Below are 24936 nucleotides of genomic sequence, written 5' to 3' on the forward strand. Positions count from 1 at the left end.
AATGAGCATAGTTCTGATTGCCTTTTACACTTCTAACAAAGGTCACTTTCAGGGAAAAGGCTGAAGTGCCTTTCTTGAAATTACCTGAATTCTGTCAAATACACAGTATACCTTGGCAATGAAATCAACTGTGTTTGCAAACAGAGAGGTGTTTTGATATACAATGATGCCTGTTCCTTTCCTTCACTTGTCAGAAAGGTTATTTGCCTGCACTACTTCCATATCTTACAATTTTGTATCTCAGCTAAATTTCATCTTATTCACAAATGAGGATTCACAGGGTAAAACCAAAGTTTCACAATGAATAAAAATGTTAATGTGGTGGCAGTAGTTACCCATTTGGGCTAAGAATATTTAAAGCCTTTTGTTGGTGTTAGAACCCATTAAAACTCTTACCTTTTCAGCATTTGGACTCATATCTTTACAAAACGTAACCAAAATTATAACTAGGGTTACCAACAGTCCTCTATAAATATCTTTCATTAAGATTTGCGTAGAACAAATAGAAAATAGGAAGGAAAAACAGTAACATTATGCAAAATATTAACAAAAAAGTAACATCAACTGAAATAAGTGAAATGAATCTTTAAAACAGTTTTAGGTGTTATGTTTAAATTTAGTATTTAAATTAAATTAAATTTAGGATTTAGCATTCAAATACTATTTCTATTGTTTAAAAAAAAAAAAAAAAAAAAAAAAAACACAAATGAACAAACAAAACCAACACAGCTCCATCCAATAATTCCAAAAATTGGTCAAAAAATTGCTTTGGCACTGCCAGGACAGATGAGAATTCACAATCAAACAAAAGTCTACAAAAGTATGTGACCCTACCTTCACCTGCATATGCTAAGATTGAGCGGGCACGCATCTGCTTTCCTTCTGTGGTTTTCCCGGAGCAGGTGTGTGAGCAGGAGGACCATGCAGACCACATGCTGAGCACACAGTCCTTTGGGCATGGAGCTTCACAGACAACAGGGATTGGGTAGATCGCATCTCTGCACAGCTGTCTGTCAACCTCTTCTCCTGGGAAAGAAAAGGCCAGTAGCAGTCTATCATTTGTTAAATTAACTTAAAATGAGCAATCTAGCCCAGATGGGCACACAAATAAATTAGATTCTGTTCTTCTATATAAACAAGATAAATAGATTTCTTATTACAATGACTTGTCTCCTCTGTCTTGATGTCAGAAGAACACACTGAAACCTTGTTTAATTTGATATTCTGCTGAAGCAAATACCAGCCTGGGTGGTCTTTAGGCTTTTGCTTTGTTATTGTATATTTGATTCCACAGAAAGTCCTCATATAAATAACACAGCATATAATACAGCTACAGAAAACTGCACATGTGGAAATGCAGGTACCTAAATCACTTAGTCTTTATCCATGTTTGTGGGAGAAGTGGAAAAATATCATAACTTTCAGCCAGGACAGTTTTATAACCCACAATTTATCCTCTGAATTGCAGTTGTGAATCAAAATATGAAGAGAGTTGCAGTAAGCTGCAGTCAGAGACTGTTGTTTGGTTATAAAGATCACCTTTTATTAGATATGCCAGTGACACATCACTGTCATGGAAGTACAAAAGGATCTCCACATTTATATTCTGTCACAGCAATGTACATATTTCATTCTAATAAAAAGATCCAGACTGGTATAAATTGTTTAATGAAATACTACCTACTGTTTAAGTACTGCTTTTATTTTTGGTAAATAAATCACACAAACTGTGTCTGAGATCTCTCTGAATAGCATCCCAATCACAAAGTGGTTACTTTTGTAAGGTGCCATATCATTTGCTGATCAAATCAGTTAATATCAATTAAGTGAGGGTAAAGGAATGACCAGATATTTGGAGGTCAAAAAGTCTCACTGCCAGTGACAATAGGCTGAGGAGAAATCTTCACTTCGGAGAAGGTACAGAAAAAAATGAAGAAAGGAGAGAGAGACTTGAATCCACTGTTTTAGAGTTATAGCTTTGTAATCATACAAACCAATTACAGAAATTGCTTTCCAAAAAAAAAAAAAAAAAAAGGATCTCAGTTCAAAAAAAAAAAAAAGGATCTCTGGGAATGGAGCAGTAGCCCAATATGTAATGACAGTTTCAAGGAACTTTGAAAAAGTTGCATCTGAGAGTGAAATGTATTTCTGAGGCCTTGTTAATCACATACAACCAAAGCATGGAAAGAGTCAGTCTAATTTATTAATAGGAAATCTGTTTTTCTTAAATTTTCTGCAAAGCATATCTTTTCAAAAGCAGCTGAATGCCTTTCACATTTTCTGGAAATAAGGATTAAATGCTCTATAATTTAATGATAAATACATCAGCCAGTGATAAAAATCACCACGTGGATTCTGAAATGCTAAGTCATTGAGAAATGTGGATGCCATAAATTAAGCCAAAGACCTTCAAACACTGCTTTCCCCAAGCCTCAGATTAGGCTTTCATTTCTTAACAAAATAATAAAATTCATCAAGCAGTAATCTAAAGAGAATCTACGTTTTTTTTAATTCAAGTATTACAGCGACTTAAAACCTCTCAAATAAACCTCTGATAAACTAAGGTCCTGAAAATTGGACATTCTCTAGTACTAGCAACATATCTCAATTCCCAGAATTATTAAAGACCAAATTCTTTAGAAAAAGGAAAAGATGAGAGCCATCCATCCAATATCCCTTTAACCAACAGCAAATGTTTTATTCACATAGACTAGTCACAACAGAACTGCAAAGATGAATTTTCCTTGGCCTTGCAAACCAGTGGAAGTCTTTTTTAAGCTCATGCCTTTAAAATAGCCTCAAGTAGTCATATTTATCTGAATTATAAAGATCTTTGTGATCAAACTAAAGGGAAAAAACAAACAAACAACAACAACAACAAAATACAATAGCTGTTTTTTCCCCTACTACAGGTAGAAATTTGAGCCCTGCAAAAGACTTCATGGATTTCCCACATTGTGTTCTGCTTCTCTTGTTCCTTCTCTTGTATCACAGGTCATTGCAGCCTGTCACCAGCACAGGAACGCTTCTTGTCTGCTTCATCGGAATGACACAGTGTTTATCTTAAAGTACAAGAGGGAGGAGCAGCCTGCAAACTCCCTTTCCAAATGAAGGAAGAAAAGGGATGAACATTACTCTCAGACTATTTCACCACCAGGTAAGTTTCAATGAAGTAAGTTGTGGGGTCACCTGCGTGTCTTGAAAGAAATACTACTATTACAATAAAGTTTGCCATAGTATGAATATACAACACTATATCAAGCTTATTTATCAGCTGCCAACTAAGGTGACTTTAACTCAAAACTCAAGCTTAATTTGGCGTCATGATGAGAAATTGTGTTTAGTTTCACTAGTTAATTAAAGGACTATACATTTAAAACTAAAAAGTCTTCACTTTCTCTCAAATCAAAGGTCTTATCTTTTCCTTTTACAGGGAAAGTATTCTAGATATAAGTATGTTGCATATTAGCATTTGGATTTTGTCAACAGTCCAATTCTTATCTGATGAAGACAATAGCATAGAAATGCAGCTGAAAAGAATATTCTATAATGGGTATGTCTTCAGGGAGATATCTTATTTAGACAAAAGTGTTTCTGACATTTCACTAATGATTTTATGAACTACTTGACCTTTGTTGCCTTCTTTATAAAGTACATAGTGTAGTCAACTAACAGGAATCACTCAATCATATGCTGGGAACAATGTCAATATAAAGATTAAAGCCACGTGGAAAAAGTCCCATTTGAAAAAGTTTTTTATCTCTAGTCTAACAGTTTAATAGAACTTTATGGGTATACGTTTATTTCACACAAGATATAAAGACAAACCTCCAAAAGCATGTGTCAAAGGGCCCTGCCCTGAATTACTTATGTTTAAACCAACAGAATGACAAACAAACAAAACAGAAAGAGAGAAAAAAAAAAAAAAAAAAAAAAAGAGTATGAAGTAAGAAAGCTGTTGACCACTGAGCAGTTCATTTGTCCTTTAACATTTCAAAGCAAGCAATAGTCCATATTCAGAAACAATGCTTATGTAGCAGAATGGCATTCCTCTCATGCAACAGATACTTTGAGCTAAATTCTCCAAACTGCACTAACAGAAGTAACTGCATGTAGAAATGGCTGGAGGCAAATGAGATTTTCAATGATTTTAAAATGTCAGAAATTGTTTAAATCTTTATTGTGATTTTTACAGATTTGTTCCATCAGTAAAGACTGCTGAGGAAATTTTATCCTTGAACTGTTATGCCGGCTCCAGCTTGACAAGCAGCAAAGTAAGTCACTACAATAAAACTTCCTTGTGGTCTTCATGGTGTAAAGACCTTCTAGTCTGTGTGCATGCACCAGAACGACTAGGGAACTACTGAAATATTTAACTGCTTTAAATAATAAAAAATAAAAAAATAAAAAATAATAATAAAACAACAACAAAAAAATGAAACTACTAGATAGGCTTTTTTTTTTTTTTTTGCAGATTAAAGGCAGATAGCTTGTGACTAACATGCAGGAGGAACCAGCTGTTTGTAAGTATCAGACTGCATTCATGTCACTGTTCTTGTTTTATTACATTCATAAAAGAGATACAGCATGTAAAAATTTGGTTTAGATGCTAAAGGCTGGCCTACAAGGAGGAAGACACATTCTGTATTTAATGTAATCAAACCATGCCATTCCTTGGTTTTATTTTAATTTTATTTTATTTTTACTCATCTGTAAAATGGGTCTGATATTTAAGTTTCTTGTAAAATGGTTTAAGATCTTTCCACTGGGAAGCATTCCTAGAGCTGGTAATATTAGAGAGATATGGCAAGGAAGAACTCTTGCTTCTTCTTCATCTTTTAATAAGGTACATGCTTCAGTGCACAGCAAAAACTTGCTGTCAAATTCTGACCTGTAGTAAATGGAAAGGCAAGTGCTTAACAGAGGGCAAAATTATTTTAAAGCTTTAAAATGGACAGTAAAATCACTGCTGGATTCAATGAGGCATGGAGAAAACCTGGGAATAAAATCAACATAAAAATGCTGTTGGGTCCTACGTAATAAGGCAATGAACTTGGCAAAGTCCTGTACGAGGAAGCCAGCTATTGTCTCTGAAATTCTGAAATATAACCTGATATAAATTGTCAAAAATTGAAAATAAAATCACAGTAAATGGGATCAAATCAAGAGAGGGCTTTAAACATTAACATTGTAAGTGATGTTTAAAACACCTGTGGAATCAGTAAAGAACAGGAATATCACACAGTGGTAATATAAACTGTACACTTATAAAGTTCATAAAGCAATTAATAACTGCAAGTGAACCTAAATGCTAAAACTGCAGACTTCAGCATCTGCACTACTTAGTCAAGTGTGTCAAATTTACTAATATTTCTGTGGCTAAGAAAAGGAAAATAGAACGATATCTTGTTTTTGTGGTTTCTGGTAGCCATCTATGATAGTCTGGTTTTAAATAGACCACGGGTTTTAAATAGACCACGGGAAGCTACAGCATCATTCAAGTGGTTTTAAATCTGCAAGTTTAAAATGAGAATGTAAAATACAAAATCATAGAAAAGATAAACAGTTCAAAGCACAACATGATATGGATGTACCGTTTATACATACTAGGGGATATATTGCATACATGTCACAATATCTATAACTGGTCTCTCTGCTAATACTTCTATTACCAATTTTCTTGTCTTGCCAGTGAAGTTGAACACTGTGTCATCCATTGGAAAACCTCTGTACACCTGAAATTCTTGGTGAGGCACCCCCTGAGCTTTTGTGGGTGACGAAGGCCTGGTTCACCAACTTCAGTAATGCCTCTACGCATGGAGGCTTTTTTTTTTTTCCCCAGCAGGAAAAAATGCATCTAGTTCATATGTTATTCTATTTCATGTTAAAATCTATGAGTTGCGATGGTTGTCATTTACTGTTTCCTTCCTTCCCTGTTCAGAAAAAGAATCAACAGAGAAGTTTTACACTGCCTTCTGTATGACTTGGAAAGGCTGAAACAGACAATGAGACTGCTCTTCATCCTGAATTCCCACACAGTTTTTCATATACATTACTCCCATATGAAGATTTGTATGTGTCCTTATGCTGGTGCCCTTTTCAGCCTTTGAGCAAAGCAGCTGAGAAGCTGTGAAAATATGCTGTATATATTCAAAGCTCAGTAAAATCCAATCTACACTATGTTTTTTTTGTTTGTTTGTTTTTGTTTTGTTTATTATTTTTTTCATATGGAACTTACTTCACAGAATCACAGAATGGCTTGGGTTGGAAGGAACCTTAAAGATCACCCAGTTCCACCCCACCTGCCACGGGCAGGAACACCTCCCACTAGACCAGGTTGCCCAAAGCCCCATCCAGCCTGGCCTTGAACACTTCTGGGGATGGGGCATCCAAAGCTTCTCTGGGCAACCTATGTCAATGCCTCACCACCCTCATAGTGAGTAATTTCTTCCTTATATCTAATCTAGACCTACCTAGTTTAAACCATTTCCCCTTGTCCTGTCACTACACTCCTTGAGTACAGTGGCCCTTCCCAGCTTTCCTGTAGGCCCCCCTTAAGTACAGTAAGGCCATAATAAGGTTTTCCCCAGAGCCTTCTTTTCTCCTGGTTAAATAACCCCAACTCTCAACCCCAACTTGCACTCCATGCCCAAAGCTAGTAAAGCATATACCTCTCCATAAAGAGTTTGCATATGCTACTGTTTTAAAATTTTTGCATTTCCTCAGATATACAAAGACAGCTTAACTATCTTTGGCATAAATGCATTTAAAAAAACACAAAACTTACAGTTTTGAAGTGCCTAAATATCTGTTTTAATTATGACTCAGGTCAAAAAATAAGCAAGAAAATACCAGTCATATATAAAGGCCTTGAAATTACAAGAATATCATAACTAGATTAAAATAATATATATATAAAGTTTTTTTGTTGTTGTTGTTGTTGTTTTGTTTTGTTTTTTAGCTACCATTCTAAAGGAAACATGAGGAAAGAACTTCAGGCAAACCACTGAAATAAAGGAAAATAGAAACTTGTTCAATTTTGAAGACTTTCATTACTAATAACCTTGTCTATACGGTGACTGATAGAATATAAAATGGGCAATTCTTCATGTAACAAAAACACTATTAAAAACATCATTAAAACCAGACGTTTCCAAATGATAAGGCACCTTGTATCTGCTAAAAAGGAAATAGTAATCAAACACAATAATAAACTAACATTATCATTTTCATTTGTAATGCTATTATACTAATTTCAAATCACCAAGCAATTATCAGTCCTCAAAGTTCACCAGAAAAGGGTAAATCCTGTCTCCAGAGCATGAACTGTCATAGCAATTTAACTTTTTCTTCCAAACCACAGTTCTGCAGCAGTAGTGGAGTGGGGATTTTTTTTTTTTTTTTTTTAACTCATCAGAATAAGTAGAGAACTATATTGTGAACTATGCACAGAATAAATGTGGAGGCTTGTAATACTTTCATTTAACTGCCCTTTTGGTGCTTGCCATACCTCCTGCTTATTCATGGCTTTATCATAACTGCTGAGTGCAAATTCAGTCACACATAGTGACTGAATTTGCGGGGAGGGGGTGTGTGGGGGGGGGCAATTTTTTTTTTTTTTCTTACACAAAAGGAACTAAGTAAAGCTGTCTTTCTCATAGCACATGTCTCTAAATAAAATGCATACACTATTGCAAAAGGCTGACCCAGATTTTCCTGTAGGGAGAATTTAGTAGTTAATCCCTGAAAACCTAATCAAATAAGCCACTAAAAAAGGGAAACAATAATATTTACATGCAATTCATCATTAACTGCCTTGTTTGGTAAAATAATCTTAAATAAGAGTATTTTGAGAAAAAAAAAAAAGGAAAAAAAAAAAAAAAGGCATGTGCAACAGTATCAGAATGACAGACCAATCTTATTTATTTTTGCTCTTGAATCAATTCAATACTTTATATATAATGCATACTTTGATAGACATGAGGAAACTCTGAAATGTTTTATTAATTCCAGCAGCCTTCATAATATCTTGACAGTGTGTATTTATATCTACCTCAAAGATAAAGGTTGTCAATGTAAGCTTTAATGTTAGTAAACCAGCAGTGTCCTTGAAAACAATAGCAGCACTACATTAGCTTATACATGTATAAAATTGGTTTCTGTTCTAGTCACAGGATCACCAGCTGCCAAAAAAATCTCTCTGCATGAGGTAGGTAGCATCTTGAAAATTTTTAAACCTCTCTAATTATTGAGCATTAAATAACATTAAAATATAATTCATGTTCTCAATGTATTCTACTTCATTAGCTTCAAGGTTTTTCAACACAATGTAAAAAGATGGTGCAATTATTCCTATTATTGTTCTTATTAAGTGAGGTTTCTGCATTCAGTTCTATTGCTTAGGTGCAGGTAGCTCTTAAGTGTTAAATCAGTTGGCAATTCCCTAATCACATACCTTTCTCTCAATTGGTTTTGCTAAGTAGCATTTGCATTTAATTAAGTATGTCTTAATTAGTTGATGGTTAATATTCGTGAAGTCTTTTTCTTCTAAGAAGCCTAAGTAGAAATGGCACTGATTTCAATGAAGACAAATACTCCAATATTTCTCACATCTGTTTGTTATGCAAAAATGTAAGAATGTTGCTCTAATAGTATAATGATATGAATGCATTGCTTGATCATAAAGTGACTGGGCAATTTGTGTGTGAAAATTTACTGTTGTTTTGGTTCTTTCTGAAATTTCAAGCAGTAACACACTATTACTTACTAAAAGAAAATTATGAACACAACACTTGAACTCATTATTAAAAAGAATCAACATCATGAATTTCATAAACAGGGATAGATTTTTCTTCAAATGAGAAACTTGCTAGCACAAGTACATAAACCTTCATATCATTTACATGCTTACTGTGATGGCACACACAAAACAGTGACACACAGAGAAGATTACTTATGACTTTCACTTTGCAAACACTAGAAGACATGAAGACCTTTAAAAATATAATTTTAAAATGTGTTTTTGGCTTTTATAAAGCAAACATTTGCAATTGTTCTGTTCATGGCATTGACTGTTCATGACATGCAAAAGGAAAATGGCTGGATCCTAGAAACCTACTACATTGAGTGTTTCTTAAATCAAAGATAAGAGCATGAGTTGAGAAAAAGAAATCTTCTTGAGATTTTCTATTTCTTAAAAACCACATTTTTCAAGCATGCAAATGTGAAGTAGTACATTTTACTAGCAATAACTTCTCAATGCTGGCCACGTGCAATCTTCACTGGGTATTCACCTTAGGCAAAAAATATTTTTGAGGAATGGAAAGGCAGTGACTTCAAGAATCCCCATACGGATGGGGAAATCCAGTTACAATCAGTATCTGATTGCTTCTGTTGCCTCTGTCTAAGCAGACCACTACATGCTACTGCTACACTTCAGCTCTAGCTTAATTGCTAGCCTGTCTGCTAACCTGCCTCGCAACACAGTGTATTTACAGCTTTGTAGAAAGAATGCAAATGCAGGTGGCACTATTCAGGTGGTTGATAGAAATACTGGAAGATTTGAAAGCCATTCTGTTATTGAGATAAGCCAGCTTTGGTTCTAAAAATGCCTTTCCTGCCCTTAAGCTCATCCAAAGTTTCAGTCATCCAATTTTCAAGAAAACGGAGTCACTGCTAAGAAATCCAGGTCAGTATTCTTTCACGCATCAAGTAAAGGTAAGGCTTTGCATCACATGCATAACAGTTACAGGAACAATCAAACCCAGAGCATTCCTTACTCTGAAATAATGAAAGCCATGAAAGGACAACTCTGAAACAAAAATGAAGAATACGTATATTTCCTTCTAATACTGTTGCAGATAAAAAATATCTCTGGATGTTGTTTAAATATGACTGGTTAAAAATAATGAACTCACACATTCAGACACAACGTTAATTCTTCCAGTAATCCCATTTTTACATCTAATAACAAAAGAACATATGTATCTCCAGTCATATTAGAGTCATCTATCAGGATTTCTGTCCTGTAGATACAGTCTAAATTTGACAAAGGGAAATAAAAACAGGGAAAGGAATAGTATTTCTTTATCCAAATAGTACTTTTACAAGTAAAATGCAATGCCATCTGTCACATGTAGGAAGGCCAGAGTAAACAGCAATATGAAACATATAATATTCTATAACTATGTTAGCTTGGAAATATATAGTGCACAGTCACCTGAGGTATTTGGCTGGGGAAAAACAAACAAACAAAAAAAAAAACAAACAACAAACACAACTTAGACTTTTCCCAAAACAGTGCAAAGCTCTTATTTATCCTTGAATTCTTTACTCAAGAAGAATGAAAATAAGCAAGAAGAAACTGTTCTGCTCTCTTTGTCAGCTAATAAGAAGAATGTTTTGTGGTATCTATGTTAAACTTTACTTATTCCTTTATATAATCTCTTATTTTTCGTTATTCTCTGACAGATTTTCTCAGGTTAAACAACCAAATTAAACACATTTCACCTAGAAAATATGGAAAACAGTTTTCCATTTCTGATTGTATTTACATACTGAACTTTTTAACTGGTAGTTGTGATAAAAAGGGCAGTATCAATTCCACAAAGCATGCAGAAATCACTTGGTTACCTGTGAAGTTTTATTAAACTTCAATTAAATAAAAAAAAATAAAAATAAATAAAAAAGAGGTACAGTGAAGGTGTTGTACAGCATATTTTGCATTATGCATGCTGTCAAAGACTCTATTATTGCAAATGATAACTCTGAATTTTTCACTAATTCTGATACCACTGAATATCCACCAACGAGAAAGGATGTGAGTGACACTGAAAAAAAAAAAAATGGTCTGAACAGGAATACTGAAGAATTAATCCAAATTAATTAAAATGTGACTTTGAAGGAGATTAGTTTAACTCTATTAACATTTTGTATGTGATCCTTATTCAGAATGAAAGAGAAAATTCTTAACATATAGAATTTAGGCTATCTTAATTCTGAATAGGAGGATTCGTATGAACATTTAATATAGTTTAACTGATATATTTTTGTATTTAGTTTAGATGCTTTCCTATGCATCTCCAAGTAAACGAGACAAAGTAAACAAAATCTGAAACATTGCAGAATGGTTGAGGGTGAAAGGGACCTCTGGAGGCCATCTGGTCCAACACCACTGCTCAAGCAGGGACACCTGATGTTTAAACAAAACCTCCTGCTTTCCACTTTGTGCCTGTTGCCTCTTGTCCTGGCACTGGGCACCACTGAACAAAGCCTGGCTCTATCCTCTTTGCACCTGCCCTTCAGGTATTTACAGACATTGCTAAGATTCCCCCCCTCCTCTCCAGGCTGAACAGTCCCAGCTCTCTCAGCCTCTCCTCATAGCAGAGGTGCTCCAGTCCCTGGATGGTCTTGGTAGCCCTCTGTTGGACTTTTTCCAGCAAGTCCATGGATGCCTTGTAGTGAGGAGCCCTAAAATGGATTCCAGTCTTCCAGGTGCAGCCTCAGCAGTACTGAGTGGAGGAGAAAGATCACCTCTTTTGACCTGCTGGCAGTGCTGCCAAATGCAGCCAAGAATACTATTAGCCTTCTTAGTGGCAAGGGCACACCACTGACTCTTATTCACTCCTGGTGTCCACCGGGACTACTAGGTCCTTTTCTGCAGAGCTGCTCTCCAGATGAAATGGCCTCCAGCACATCCTGGTGCATGGGGTTGTTCCACCCCAGGTGCAGGACTTCGCACTTCTCCTGGTTGAACTTCATGAGGTTATTGTTGGCCCATTTCTCCACCCTGTCACGGTCCCGCTGGACGGCAGCATGGTGTATCAGCCGCTCCCCCCCAGTTTTGTGTCCTCTGCAAAATTGACTCTATCCCATCATCCAGACCATTATGGAAGATGTCAAACAGGGCTGGACCTAGTATTGACCCCTGGTGTACCCTGCTTGTTACTGGCTTCCAACTAGACTATTACCCTCTGGGCATAGCTATTCAGTCATTTTTTGATCCACATCACTGTCTACTCATCCAGTTCACACTTCTCTATGAGGATTTTATGGGGAGGATTTAAAGTGTCAAAGCCTTACAGAAGTCCAGGAAGACAGTATCTACTGATCCGTTCTTATCCATCAGACTGAACATTTCTTTATAGAAGTTTATCAGGTTGGTCAAGCTTGACTTCCTCTGACAAAAGCATGCTGACTACTCCTGATGATTTTACTTTCATACCTGTTTCCAAAATTAGCTGTTCCACTGCCTTCCTAGGGATCAAGGTGAGGCTAACCAGCCTGTAGTCCTCTGTCTCCTCCTTCTCACCCATCCTGAAGATAAGAGTGACATTTCCTTTCCTCCAGTCTTTGAGAGCTTCTCTCAGTTACCTTAGTTGACCAAAGATTTTAGAGAGTGGCTTTGCAATCAGATCTGCCAGCTCCCTCAGCACTTGTGGGTATATCACATCAGGGCCCACAGACTTACAAATGGCCAGTTTGCTTAAATATTTCCTGACATGATCCTCTTCTGCTATGGGTACAAACATGATATGCTTTTAGCAGAAAATCAGCTGTACTTTAAGGCTGTACTTTAAGGCAAAACCTACCACAGAAACACTAGTCCAATATTGCCAATAAAGAGCCCAGTGGATAACCTACATACTTCCTAACAACAGAAGTAAGGTTTTTGTACCTTTTGACAGGTAGCTGCAGCATTTTCATGGTTCATTTGCTACTGTGGTCTTACTGAGAATAAGGAACAGAGAATGCAAGTGTATTGATCATAACCAAATGTGGTCGCCTTCTAGCATCAAATAAGCCAATCAAACATCATCTTGATATGAAAGAAAAAGTAAGTTCGATGACAGGCTATGGTCCCATTGAGAATAAAATCAATATTAGTCTTGGGACCAAGTGAGATCAATATGTCAGACCAATAGGCCATTTTAAGCTGAGTGGAGAAGGGAGAAGAAAAATACTGACAGAGCTATAAGGAAACAAGAAGACAGTGCAAGAAGATCAGATCATTTTAAAATTCACAGTGTATTTCTCAGAACACTTGGCAAAACACCAGCGCACCTTAAAAAGATACAGCTTGTCCCAAGATAAAATGGACATTCTCATAAACTTTTTCCAACCAAGCCACAATTTATACAGCAAGAAAAAGATACAAATGTATGGCCTCAAAAATAATAACAGTATTTAAAATACTATTTATATTTTAAAAGTATAAAAAAATACTCAATTTGTTCATAGAGTGTTACAGAAATTCTATTGTGTTTAACAGTGAAAAAAATTAATTTGACAGATTCTAGAAATATTTGTAGTGTAACTGTGAACTTTGGTCAGATTTAAAATGTATTGACTTTAAAATGCAAAATGTGTCCATTTTAGCATAGCACTATGTCTTTTTGTTTATTTAGAAAACGGGAAGTTTTATTATTCACTGGGAATTATATTATTATTTTTTCACTACTGGGTTTAAATCAATTTTTTAAATTCATCAGACATGGACAAGTAGAGTGTTGTACACTTTAGAAAGACTTCACATGCATTTTACTGTAAGCACTATTTTGGATATTTTGCCCTTGCCTCCAATAAGCTCAAGATTTAATGGAGAACAAGTCCAGGAAAGGCCATGGAATGCCAATGAGTTCAAATCAGTTCAATCGGAAATGACTTAATTTTGATGTGCTGATCTAAATTTGATTAGCATTCAGGAATCTGAAGTAGGAATAGAAGCATAAGAATGAGATAATAGGCAAGACTACAAAAATGGTAGCACAAAAACAATGTGACAACTCCACTAACGTCAGTAAAATGACAGTGCTTGCCACAGTCAATCTTTTCAATAATCCCTACACTGAGATGTGAATCTCTGTATTTTAAGCAGCTACCTTAAATGGACTGTTTTCAAAGTAACAGTAAATATCTATAACTTAAACGAATTTCAGGCTTCTAATTTTCTGCTTAAGTATGAATTTTGGAGTATAACTTTATAAATTTAAGCTCATAAGTTCTCAAAGTTGCATCATAAATTAATAAATTTCCTGGAACCCGGTCTCCAAAATTTAAATGTTCTTCTCTCTGATGCAAGACCATAACCCACAGCTGAAGAGAATGAGTAAGAACATGCAGTTGACAGAACATTACATGAACTTCTCAGTTTTTCAACTATCTAGTATTTCATTACTATAAAATGGTGAATTTGCAGTAAGTTAACAACTATACATTCATAATTACCTTCTTGCCACAGAAATATACCTGTAATTTAGAAGGCGTTTTAAGAGAAGAAGAAAAATTATTTTGCATAGTAAAAGATGATTATAAACATTTTCCTTTGCATTATTCATTCAGCTGTAGCTAGTCACTCTAGAGACTTGTCACTCTATATGTAATATGACAGCTCAATTCAATCACAGTTAAAACACAGCACTCGAGAGGTGTAAAGGAGATCACTGCCACTGTCATGTTTACACATTTCTGAGAAGCGGTTTTATAATTAATTTCATGGATACTTCTGTCCATGTCCCACTACTGGCAGATAAAATGCAGTCTTCAGAGAACATCTTTTTATCCATCCTGCAGTGAATATCTTCTCATCATTACAAGTGGAAGGCACAGCATGCCCTTAGGCTGCTCAGACTATGAATTAATTTTGCCTTTTTGAAATATTTTCGTAACTGATTCTTCCCTAGAAGACTAAAACTAACTTGTACATTTGCTTGTTTCTTTTGCCAGCCCCTCAGTATATGGATTCAGAGAAAAAGCTCTCAGGAAAGAAACCAGAGATAAATACCACTACATCTTAAAAATCTATACTAAATTAAAGAAATAAAATAATAACACAGCAAAACCAACAGAAACAGGAACACATCTGAAAATATAGGGATGTTATAACTTTACTGCTTTGGTAGTAAGTTATACCAGCAAAAAATAGTCACAGATCTCCCTACAGACTTGTACTTACTCAAGAAATCAGCTGTAACATGGAGACAAATTATATCTTCCCTCTGCTAGAAGGGTATCACTGGTTTTATAGAAGCCTCCCTCCAAAATTAAGAACCTTCTATCTAGCACTATTCTTTTTCCCATCTTTAAAAAATTATATACGCTCTGAGATAGAGTCTATATAGAACAAGGAATTTAATAATCTATTTAATATTTTTTCCTCTGGAAAACACTAATGCAGTAACTTGCTATTTATAAAATAATATCAGTACCAGTAAGTGATGTCTAAAATCGGTAAAATTTAAAGCCAAACATCCAGTATTTCCTAAAGCAATATTTATATTGTTAATCCATTTACCCCCAAATTTATATTAAGAAACCAAATAATAGTAAATGGTAAACTTGAAGTATTAAAGTTGCCTTTGTATAATGTGTTTTTTATTTTTTAAATTGCATAATCACATGCTTCCTATTTTTCCACTGGGCCTCTTCCTCCTCCAGTTCACTGACTGTAAACTCCTTAATGAGAATCTATTTGGTATTTTTAGTTCTATTCTCTTTGTTCAAGGCCTAGGCCTATGTTTTATTTAGCATACATTCATTAAAAGTGTTATTAAAGCAGAACTGGTAATTTTATTCTTAAGATCTTTCTATGATAGCACTGATGAATTTATTTTCTGAACACTCAAGATGTGGTAGGTCAGTATTATTTATATTTTGCTGATGGTGAAGAAAAGGAGAGCAAAATTAAATGAAGAATGAGACAACCACAGCTAGTTGTCTCAAAGACAAAGCATTCATTACTACAAAAATGCCCACTTAATCCCCAAAGGATTATATCCATTTCACAAATAAGTAGCAGGTTCTGTGGGGAAAATGTCATGTAAGCACAATTAAATAATTAAAGACTTCATCTGCTATATTTGCATAAGGATCAGACAAACAACCTAAGTTTCCTAATGTTTAAGGTCTTGACTCTGCAACCTAAGCCACTTAATTTTGACTTGGTATTTCTTCCAATTTTCTAGTTTAAAATAGAAACCAAAGGAAAAATAGTAACTCTGCCATGGGTATTAGACTGATCCTGGACACTGACTGCTCTGGCCTTATGGGACAAATGCAGAAGTAGACTGTAACACATTGTGTGGAAAATTGACTACCATCAAATCTAATGGGTGGATACTATCCTAGAACATTTTATCGTCAGTATTACTGATTTGCGTTGTGTATTTCCAAGAAAATATTTATTTTATAAATATATGACAATATTAGTATATGTAACACTATTATATGTAACATTATTTTTATTAGTATGTTTTGTAAAAAGATTTAAAGTATTTTTGAAGTCTGCTTCGAGGCCATTAACCCATGACAAAAACCCAAACCCAAAGAAGTTCAACATTGGTTCTATAAATCCAGTTTTATAATCCACCCATAAGTCCATAAATATCTTTTTTTTACTTCTTTCATAACAACATAATTTAAAATGACAAGGGGAAAAATGTAAAGCATTAAACTGATCTTCCCCCAAAACAAGTATTTTAAAATGTATCCACAATTGCCACTCTCGTATTCTCACTATGACAGTTTGGAGTCAAATCAGGATTGAATTTCTGCTTTGCAGACTGCTATGCAAATCAAAATTCAAGCATCAAAATTCCCCCTCCTAATTTGCCCACTGCTATTACTAGCAGTTACTGTAATAGCCTGCTTTTCCATCTGGTGATGCCATCAAAACCAAAAGCAAGTTACTAAGAGGGTACATCACATGAAACATGTAATTGCACTCTCTGTTTTACATTCGGAAAGTATTTGTTCGTCCCACTACAGCAACCTCTACTCCTTGATGTCCAGTAAATTTTAAGTACACCAATACTGCATTTTCTGTAAAGTTGTTATAGTAAATTTTATAAGTAAACATGCCCAAACCCAGCAAAATTATCTCACTACGGCAAATTATTATCTATGACAATAGAAAAAGATTTTGGTAATTAGGATGGCTCACCCATTTTTAACTTAACCATATTCATTATGAACATTAATGTCACTTATAAGCATTGTCCATACCAATCATTACATCACATTCCAGGCTAACTATAAATACATCATTTGCTTTCTCAATATCTTTTAAGTAGATATATATTATATATATATCTATATATATATATATATATAATAAAATCAAATAATAAATAAAATCATATAATAAAATCAAGTCATGTTCTTATACAAACACTAAAAGCATCCATTCTGATACAGAATTTAATAATTTCCACTTCTCTAATATCAAGATGAGAAACAAAAAGGAAATAGTATGACATACTGAATGTGACCTTTCATTGACAGAATTATCAATTATCAAGCTTCCTGACTACAGAACTGAAATGGGATAGTTTCAGCAGTACCGTGCAGTAATTTTTCCTTGTATTGATTTATATTAAATAAAGCAAATCTTGTTAAATAAAAATGTCTTAAAAATCCAATGCTCTGAAACAGAATGGCCTGAGAATATCAATTCTAAGATCCTTTAAACAGACAATTTTACTGTCAGTAACAAACTCTGATGTATAATAAGCATCCAGTAAAATACTGAATAATTTTTATGTTGCCAGACAAACCAAAAGAAAGGACTTAGTTATGCATTTTACCTTATATATTTACAGTGAAGAACAGAGTATGTGTCTTACATTTGTTTAAATGCCTAAGATGGTCAGCCTAAAAGCTGTCAGGAGGAAAAGAGCAGTTCCAATCAATTCTGTAATGACATTAGCTAGGAAATTAATATTGGGAAATGATGACTAATGCACACATAACCAAGTTCCTGTAAGCGTAAGGCAGTATGTGCTGAAAGAAACTGTCATTAGCCATTGTATTTTTCGACTTAATGACTGCTGAGCATTGGCCAGATTTTGATCTGGGTTCTCTTCCAGAAATAACTCAGTAATTCAATGTAATTTGAACTTGAATTTGGCTCTTCTTTCTTTTTAAAGAACACAAAGTGACAAAAAGTAGGTATTTTCTTTTTAAAATATTCATCAATAATCCAATCAGATTGATGATTTCTTCTTCCAATCCAAATAACCACATAACAGAAAAGGCAAAAGAAGTAGAATCTTTATAACTAGACAGTCCTATAAACTTTCCATTGATTCACTTATGAAACTGAATGAAGACCAACAGCTGCTCATTTAGCATATATGATTCAAATCCTAGCATATGTAATGTAATGATTTTAAACTACCCACAATATTTTAAGTGAAATTGGTTGTATTAGTATATTGGTTGTTTCTTTCCTGAAGGTTACTCTATATATTTAATTAGATGCCTATTGTAAGAAGATGTAAAGCCACAACCTAAAAATTAAGAAACAAAATACATGTGTTAGGAAGCTGTGAAAAAGAATTTAAAATACATGAAGAAATTTTATATGTTTTTCTGCAAAGTTAAATTCAGTAAAAGGAAAACAGTATTTCAGAAATGAGTATTTCTGAGTCTGGAGAAAAATAAAGTGACTAAATCCCATAGGACCATCATATGGCTGAAGGATGATGTCTTCTAGTCAGTCATGCTATCTGAGAATAACAGAAATAAAGGAAAATTACACTGTTCCACATTGGAAAGTGCAGTGTTTGAATCACTCTACACAGAGTAACTTACCTCATCTGTTTGAAATGTTCATATCTGAGTATCTTAACAAAATAGGCTTGCCCACTTTCTGCATGTTTTAATAAACTACCAACACCATTATTTTGCCTCTCAACACTGCAAACAGGGTAGCCCACCCCACATCACATAAGGATATTTTGTTATCACTGTTGTTGGAATTTGTACTCCAGTCTCACAAAGACCAGATCTGTGTCACCCACTTATGTCCAGATACCAGAAGAGAACTTGGGACACTCAGCTCAATGAACACACATCTCTGCCTACACAATTTAAAGAACAATTTTACTATTTCAAAGAGTTGCAAGAATTTGCACACACATGAAGAGCCTTGTTGTTACCATGGCTCCCTCTTCTAAGCCCAGCCATCTCACCCAGTTGAGAGACAGAACAGCAATGAGTCCTTCCCTCTCCCTGCAGAGCTAACCGTAACCCAATAATTACTGAGCTTGAACAAGGTCCAGAGGAAATTTGCCCTTCAAAAGTAAGATCTATTTTAGTGAAAGACATGTGCAGTGGTACAAAGCCCATTATGTTATAAAGGCTATAAACTGATATATTATTTAAACATTCCTACAAAACGAACAAATGATTTCATGCTAGTATCTGGGATTCAGAAACACACTGCTGACACCACAGCCACTGCTGGTACCCATGCTACAGAGTTCAGCCCCAAGGTGAAAACCTAAAAAAACATAGGGAGTGAACCATCATTCCACAGGCACTTTCAGCACTAGTAAATGTTGCAGATTTTAAGGAAATGCTGTCCAAATTAATTTTGCCCTATTTACATATTAGTAGCATTAAATGATACAGAGGGGAGAATTGGCCATCTTTCCTACCATAAAGACTATCTAACATACACAAATATTTTTGAAACAGTATTCTTCATAGATTTCCATAGCTACAGAGAAATAGAACAAATTAATCTACTGTAAAATCACTCTTCTAAACTGTATTAAAGGATTTAATAATAGAGAATATATATATATTTATGTGTCTGCATGGATGCAAGTACATCTTATAGATATTGCATACATATATAAACACCTGAAATAACTTTAATTTAAAAAATAAATCATCCTAAAACTAACCTGTAGCATGGAACATTAGCCACAGCTCTCTAATTATTACAATATTTTATACATACCGACAATTCTGATCAGTTTCTGTTTAATCCTGGAGTTTCTTTACCAGAAATTAGCTTTTTCCCTTAAAGGAATTCCTTTGTAAAATTCCCTGAAAGACTAAGAATAAATATTCTGCAAATGTTCTCTCCATAGTAAATGTTGAAGTTCCATTTATATAATAAAATACATCTAAGTTCATTATAGCCTCTGGAATGACAACCTGGAATACTGACTCTCTTTTTTTTTTTCAGCCTGAATGAAAATTCTGATTACCACTGTGGAAAGAGAATGACAAACACAGGCCTCCAGCAATAACACTGGAGGATAATCTATTGTTTGGTATGATCTCAAAGGTTGTAATGACTCTTATCTTTACAAGAAATTAAAGAGAGAAACTCATTCCAATTATATAAAATAACCTCACAAACACTGCCATGTGATTCTAATTGTAAAGTAAAACACCCAGGTCAAGTCAAGTCATCTCCACTGATTATGCTTTAAATGTATATAACAACGCAACAATCAACAGAAAGAGAAGATACTTATCAGTGTGGGGTTTATCTTACATGAAAGCAGTACACTTACAGTACAATGCTTATTCTGAAAATTAAAACCCCATCTTTTTTCATTTTATATAGCAAAAGCCTAGTGGAAAACACACTTTTGTTTTAATATACTGTAGTCCATTTGATTCAACTTCTCCTGTCCAAACACTGATTGGCTAATTAATTCATATGAACTCAAAGAAAAAAATATATTGAAGACACCGAAAAGTATTGTTAAGCAAAGATTAGATCAATTTTAGTATTTCTAACCCATAATAACGATTTTTTACATGTTTCTTTGCACATTCACTCCTACCTTTAAAAATGAATGAAATTTCCTTTATGTCATTTAGATTAAAACTATGGTAACATATGACTATTATGCAAATTATGTATCCACTCAATTGAACTGGATCAATGTAGTGCTCTCCAAAAATTGCTCAAAGGGTAATCAATATCCCAAACTTCATATGATGTTTATTTTAAACCATGATGGTTAGACAATGCAAGAGTAGTATTCTCCAGATTTTATTTTACTGCAAACTATCTTGCAGCCACAGGTCTTGATGTGAAATCACCTTGATTGCAAGGTGCTGCTCTCCTAGATTTTATAGAGCATGATCTAGATGCCCACAACGAGAGGGTTGTGTGCATTTAAGTGAGTATTTAAGAGTTGCATACAGGATTTTCAGTGGGGTGGGTGCTTTTGCAGGCAAATTAAGGAGATGCTTGAGAAGAGCTAGCTTGGCAGGACACCTAATGAGGCTGGTGGGTCCTTTCTTTGTTTCCTTCTACAGTATTGTGCTAATCTTTCTCAGGAGTGCCCTTAGCAAAAGCTGCTTGGCGATACTGGTGAAGATCACAGGAGATCCTTTACTAAGAGAAGGAAGGGATTACAAGGAAGAGTCAAGACAATCCACTACATTATCCTCCAATGTTTTTACACACCTATCACAAGCTATTGAACACATATCATTGTGGGTGACTGGATCTTTACAAAATAAACCATAACTGCAATTTGTTTTCTCCTGTTGCTGTAGCTGTACCCACAACTATTTAATCTGAAGGACTGACAGGCACATGGACAAAGCTAGACTTTTTGTTCTTAAGAGAAATTGTTGATATAGATAATGTAAAATGCCATATAATTCAGAAAGACTCAGGGAAAAAGAAAAGGATTAATACTGGGGGTAAAAAATATGTAACCACAAGTCTTCTAAGGCAAATTTGGCCAAATTCAGCCCATTCATTGCAGAGAATCACTGAATCACGGAATTGTGTAGGTTGGAAGACACCTAAAGATCATCAGGTCCCACCTCTGACCTAACACCTAACAAGTCCTCCAGTAAACCATATCACTAAGTTCAACATCTAAACGTCTTTTAAAGACCTCCAAGGATGGTGGCTCCACCACTTCCCTGGGTAGCCCATTCCAATGCCTCACAACCCCCTCAGTAAAGAAGTCCTTCCTAATATCCAACCTAAAACTCCCCTGGCGCAACTTTAGCCCATTCCCCCTCATCCTGTCACCAGGCACATGGGAGAATAGACCAACCCCCACCTCACTACAGCCTCCTTTAATGGACTTATAAAGAGCAATAAGGTCACCCCTGAGCCTCCTCTTCTCCGGGCTGAACAAACCCAGCTCCCTCAGCCGCTCCTCACAGGACTTGTTCTCCAGACCCCTCACCAGCTTTGTCGCCCTTCTCTGGACTCGCTCGAGCATCTCCATGTCCTTCTTGTAGCAAGGGGCACAAAACTGAACACAGTACTCGAGGTGCGGCCTCACCAGAGCTGAGTACAGGGGGACAATCACTTCCCTAGACCTGCTGGCCACACTGCTTCTTATGGATGCCATTGGCCTTCTTGGCCACCTGAGCACACTGCTGGCTCATATTCAGCTGACTATCCACCAACACTCCCAGGTCCTTCTCCACCAGGCAGCTTTCCAACAACTCATCTTCCAGCCTGTAGCTCTGCTTGGGGTTATTGCACCTCAGGTGCAAGACCCAGCACTTGGCCTTGTTGAAACTTCATAGAGTTGACCTCAGCCCATCGGTGCAGCCTATCCAGATCCTCCTGCAGAGACTTCCTACCCTCAAGCAGATCGACACACGCACCTAGCTTGATGTCATCTGCAAACTTACTGAGGGTGCACTCAATGCCCTCATCCAGATCATCGATGAAGACATTAAAGAGGACCGGCCCCAGTACTGAGCCCTGGGGAACACCACTAGTGACCAGCCTCCAGCTGGATTTGACTCCATTCACCACAACTCTTTGGGCCTGGCTATCCAGCCAGTTTTTAATCCAACGAAGTGTACGCCAGTCCAAGCCAAGAGCAGCCAGTTTCTTGAGGAGAATGCTGTGGGAAACGGTGTCAAAAGCCTTGCTGAAGTCAAGGTAGACCATATCCACAGCCTTTCCCTCATCCACCAAGCACGTCACTTTGTCATAGAAGGAGATCAGGTTCATCAAGAAGGACCTGCCTTTCATAAACCCATGCTGACTGGGCCTGGTCACCTGGTTGCCCTGTAAGTGCCACGTGATGACACTCAAGATAATCTGCTCCATGAGTTTCCCTGGCACTGAGGTCAAACTGACAGGCCCGTAGTTTCCCTGGTCTGCCCTCCGGCCCTTCTTGTAGATGGGCGTCACGTTTGCTAGCCGCCAGTTGACTGTGTGAGGAATTTTTTAACAATTCGTGTCCATAAAGAACAATTCTGTTTGAATCCTGTCTGCCTCTGGGCCCTGCACTGGCAATTTAATTCTTGAACCACAGATGCAGTGTGTCCCAGTCTCCCCCTCATTCTAGTCAATTTATCACTTCTTAAATTTATGACCCTGTTTGCTTTTGTTATTCCGGACTTCTATTTCTAACACTGCTATAGATGTGTCTGTGAATGGCTGGGGAAGAATGTTTTAATTACTCGTGTCTGGGAGTTTCAGAACAACTGATAACAACTGGTGACTGTTATGGGATACTATGTGGATCTTTGGTATCTGGTTAGGGGGGGCCGAGAGATAAAGAGGAAGGAGAAAGAAGCTGAAGGACGGCTGGGAGACAAGACTTGAAGAAGATGTTCCGTAAACTTGGGATGGTGCCCAGTAAGTACAAAGGGGGAGAGGAAGACTGCGAGCCTTCAGCATGGAAGACCCCTAGAGACCCCCAGAAGAGACCCCAGAGGAGACTGCGCATGCTCCAGTAGGAGGGACTGCACCCCGGAAGTTAATTTTAATAATCTATTTTTTTAGAAGTAGTAATGAATATGTATTAGTCTAGGAGCATAAAAATCAGCTGCTTGATGTAACTGGTGTGCGTCCTGGTGGAGCGGAGACTCCCGGTGCACCCAGCGCTGTTTGCTTACCTCTATTCCTTTATATTCTTTCAATAAATCCTATTTTTTTATTTAATCCTAATTTGAATCCTGAGCCATTTATAACAACTGGGACCTCCCCCAATAGCCAGGACTGTTGATAAATGATGGAAAGCAGTTTGACCAGCTCCTCCGCCAGTTCTCTCAGTATCCTCGGGTGGATCCCATCTGGCCCCATTGACTTGCATACGTCCAAGCGCTGTAGCAGGTCGCCAACCTTTTCTTGATGGATAGTGAGGGAGACATTCTTCTCCCCATCCCCTTCCAACAGTTCAGGGTACTGGGTATCCAGAGCAACTGCTTTTGCCACTAAAGACTGAGGCAAAGAAGGCATTAAGCACCTCCACCTTTTCCTCATCTTTCGTAAATAAGTTCCTCCCCCTGCATCCAGTAAAGGATAGAGATTCTCCTTAGTCCTCCGTTTTGCATTTATGTATTTGTAAAAACATTTTTTGTTGTCTTTGACAGCAGTTGCCAGATTGAGCTCCAGATGAGCTTTGGCCTTCCTAATTTTATCCCTGCACTGCCTCGCAACATCCTTATAGTCCTCCTGAGTGGCCCGCCCTCTTTTCCAAAGATTGTAAACACTCCTTTTTCTCCTAAGCACAAGCCACAATTCTCTGCTCAGCCAGGCTGGTCTTCTTCCCCTCCGGCTTGTCTTCGGGCACGTGAGGATAGACCGCTCCTGCGCCATTACGGTTTCCTTCTTGAAGAGCGCCCAGCCTTTCTGGACTCCACTGCCCTTCAGAACTGCCTCCCAAGGAACTCTGCCAACCAGTGTCCTGAACAGTTCAAAGTCAGCCCTCCGGAAGTCCAATACAATGGTTTTACTGGTCCCCTTCCTGGCTTCTCCAAAAATGGAGAACTCTACCATTTCATGGTCACTCTGCCCAAGACAGTTTCCAAACACCACATCTCCAACCAGTCCTTCTCTATTTGGGGCACCTCCCCTGTTAGGCTCACTAACCAGCTGCGTCAGGAAGCTATCTTCCACACTCTCCAGAAACCTCCTAGACTGCTTTCTCTGGGTTGTGTTGTGCTTCCAGGATATATGTTGAAGTCCCCCACGAGAACAAGCGCTGACGATTTCGCTACTTTTGTCAGCTGCCTATAGAACTCCTCATCAGTCTCCTCATCCTGGTTCGGTGGTCTATAACAGACCCCCACCAAGATGCTTCCCTTGTTGGCCTTCCGCTGATCCTAACCCACAGGGACTCAACCTTATCATTCCCAGCCTCAAGTTCCACGACATCCAAACTCTCTCTGATATAGAGAGCCACACCACCA

General features: G+C 36.7%; 1 protein-coding gene and 1 long non-coding RNA gene across 2 annotated transcripts in view; one reads left to right on the forward strand and one right to left on the reverse strand.

The window, feature by feature from the left end:
* THSD7A (thrombospondin type 1 domain containing 7A) overlaps nt 1–24936 on the reverse strand; it is a 286485-nt gene that overhangs the window by 75845 nt on the left and 185704 nt on the right. Inside the window, exon 9 of the mRNA XM_084510995.1 lies at nt 835–1026. Coding sequence (XP_084367121.1) covers nt 835–1026 — 192 coding nt within the window. The remainder of the gene's footprint in view (nt 1–834; nt 1027–24936) is intronic.
* Nucleotides 2393–6339, forward strand: LOC311432535. Its single transcript, XR_014690121.1, has 5 exons — nt 2393–3157; nt 4196–4274; nt 4475–4523; nt 5693–5747; nt 5942–6339. It is a non-coding gene; the product is annotated as an uncharacterized lncRNA (long non-coding RNA).

This window comes from Aythya ferina (assembly GCF_964211825.1).
Source record: "Aythya ferina genome assembly, chromosome: 2".
NCBI lineage: Eukaryota > Metazoa > Chordata > Aves > Anseriformes > Anatidae > Aythya > Aythya ferina.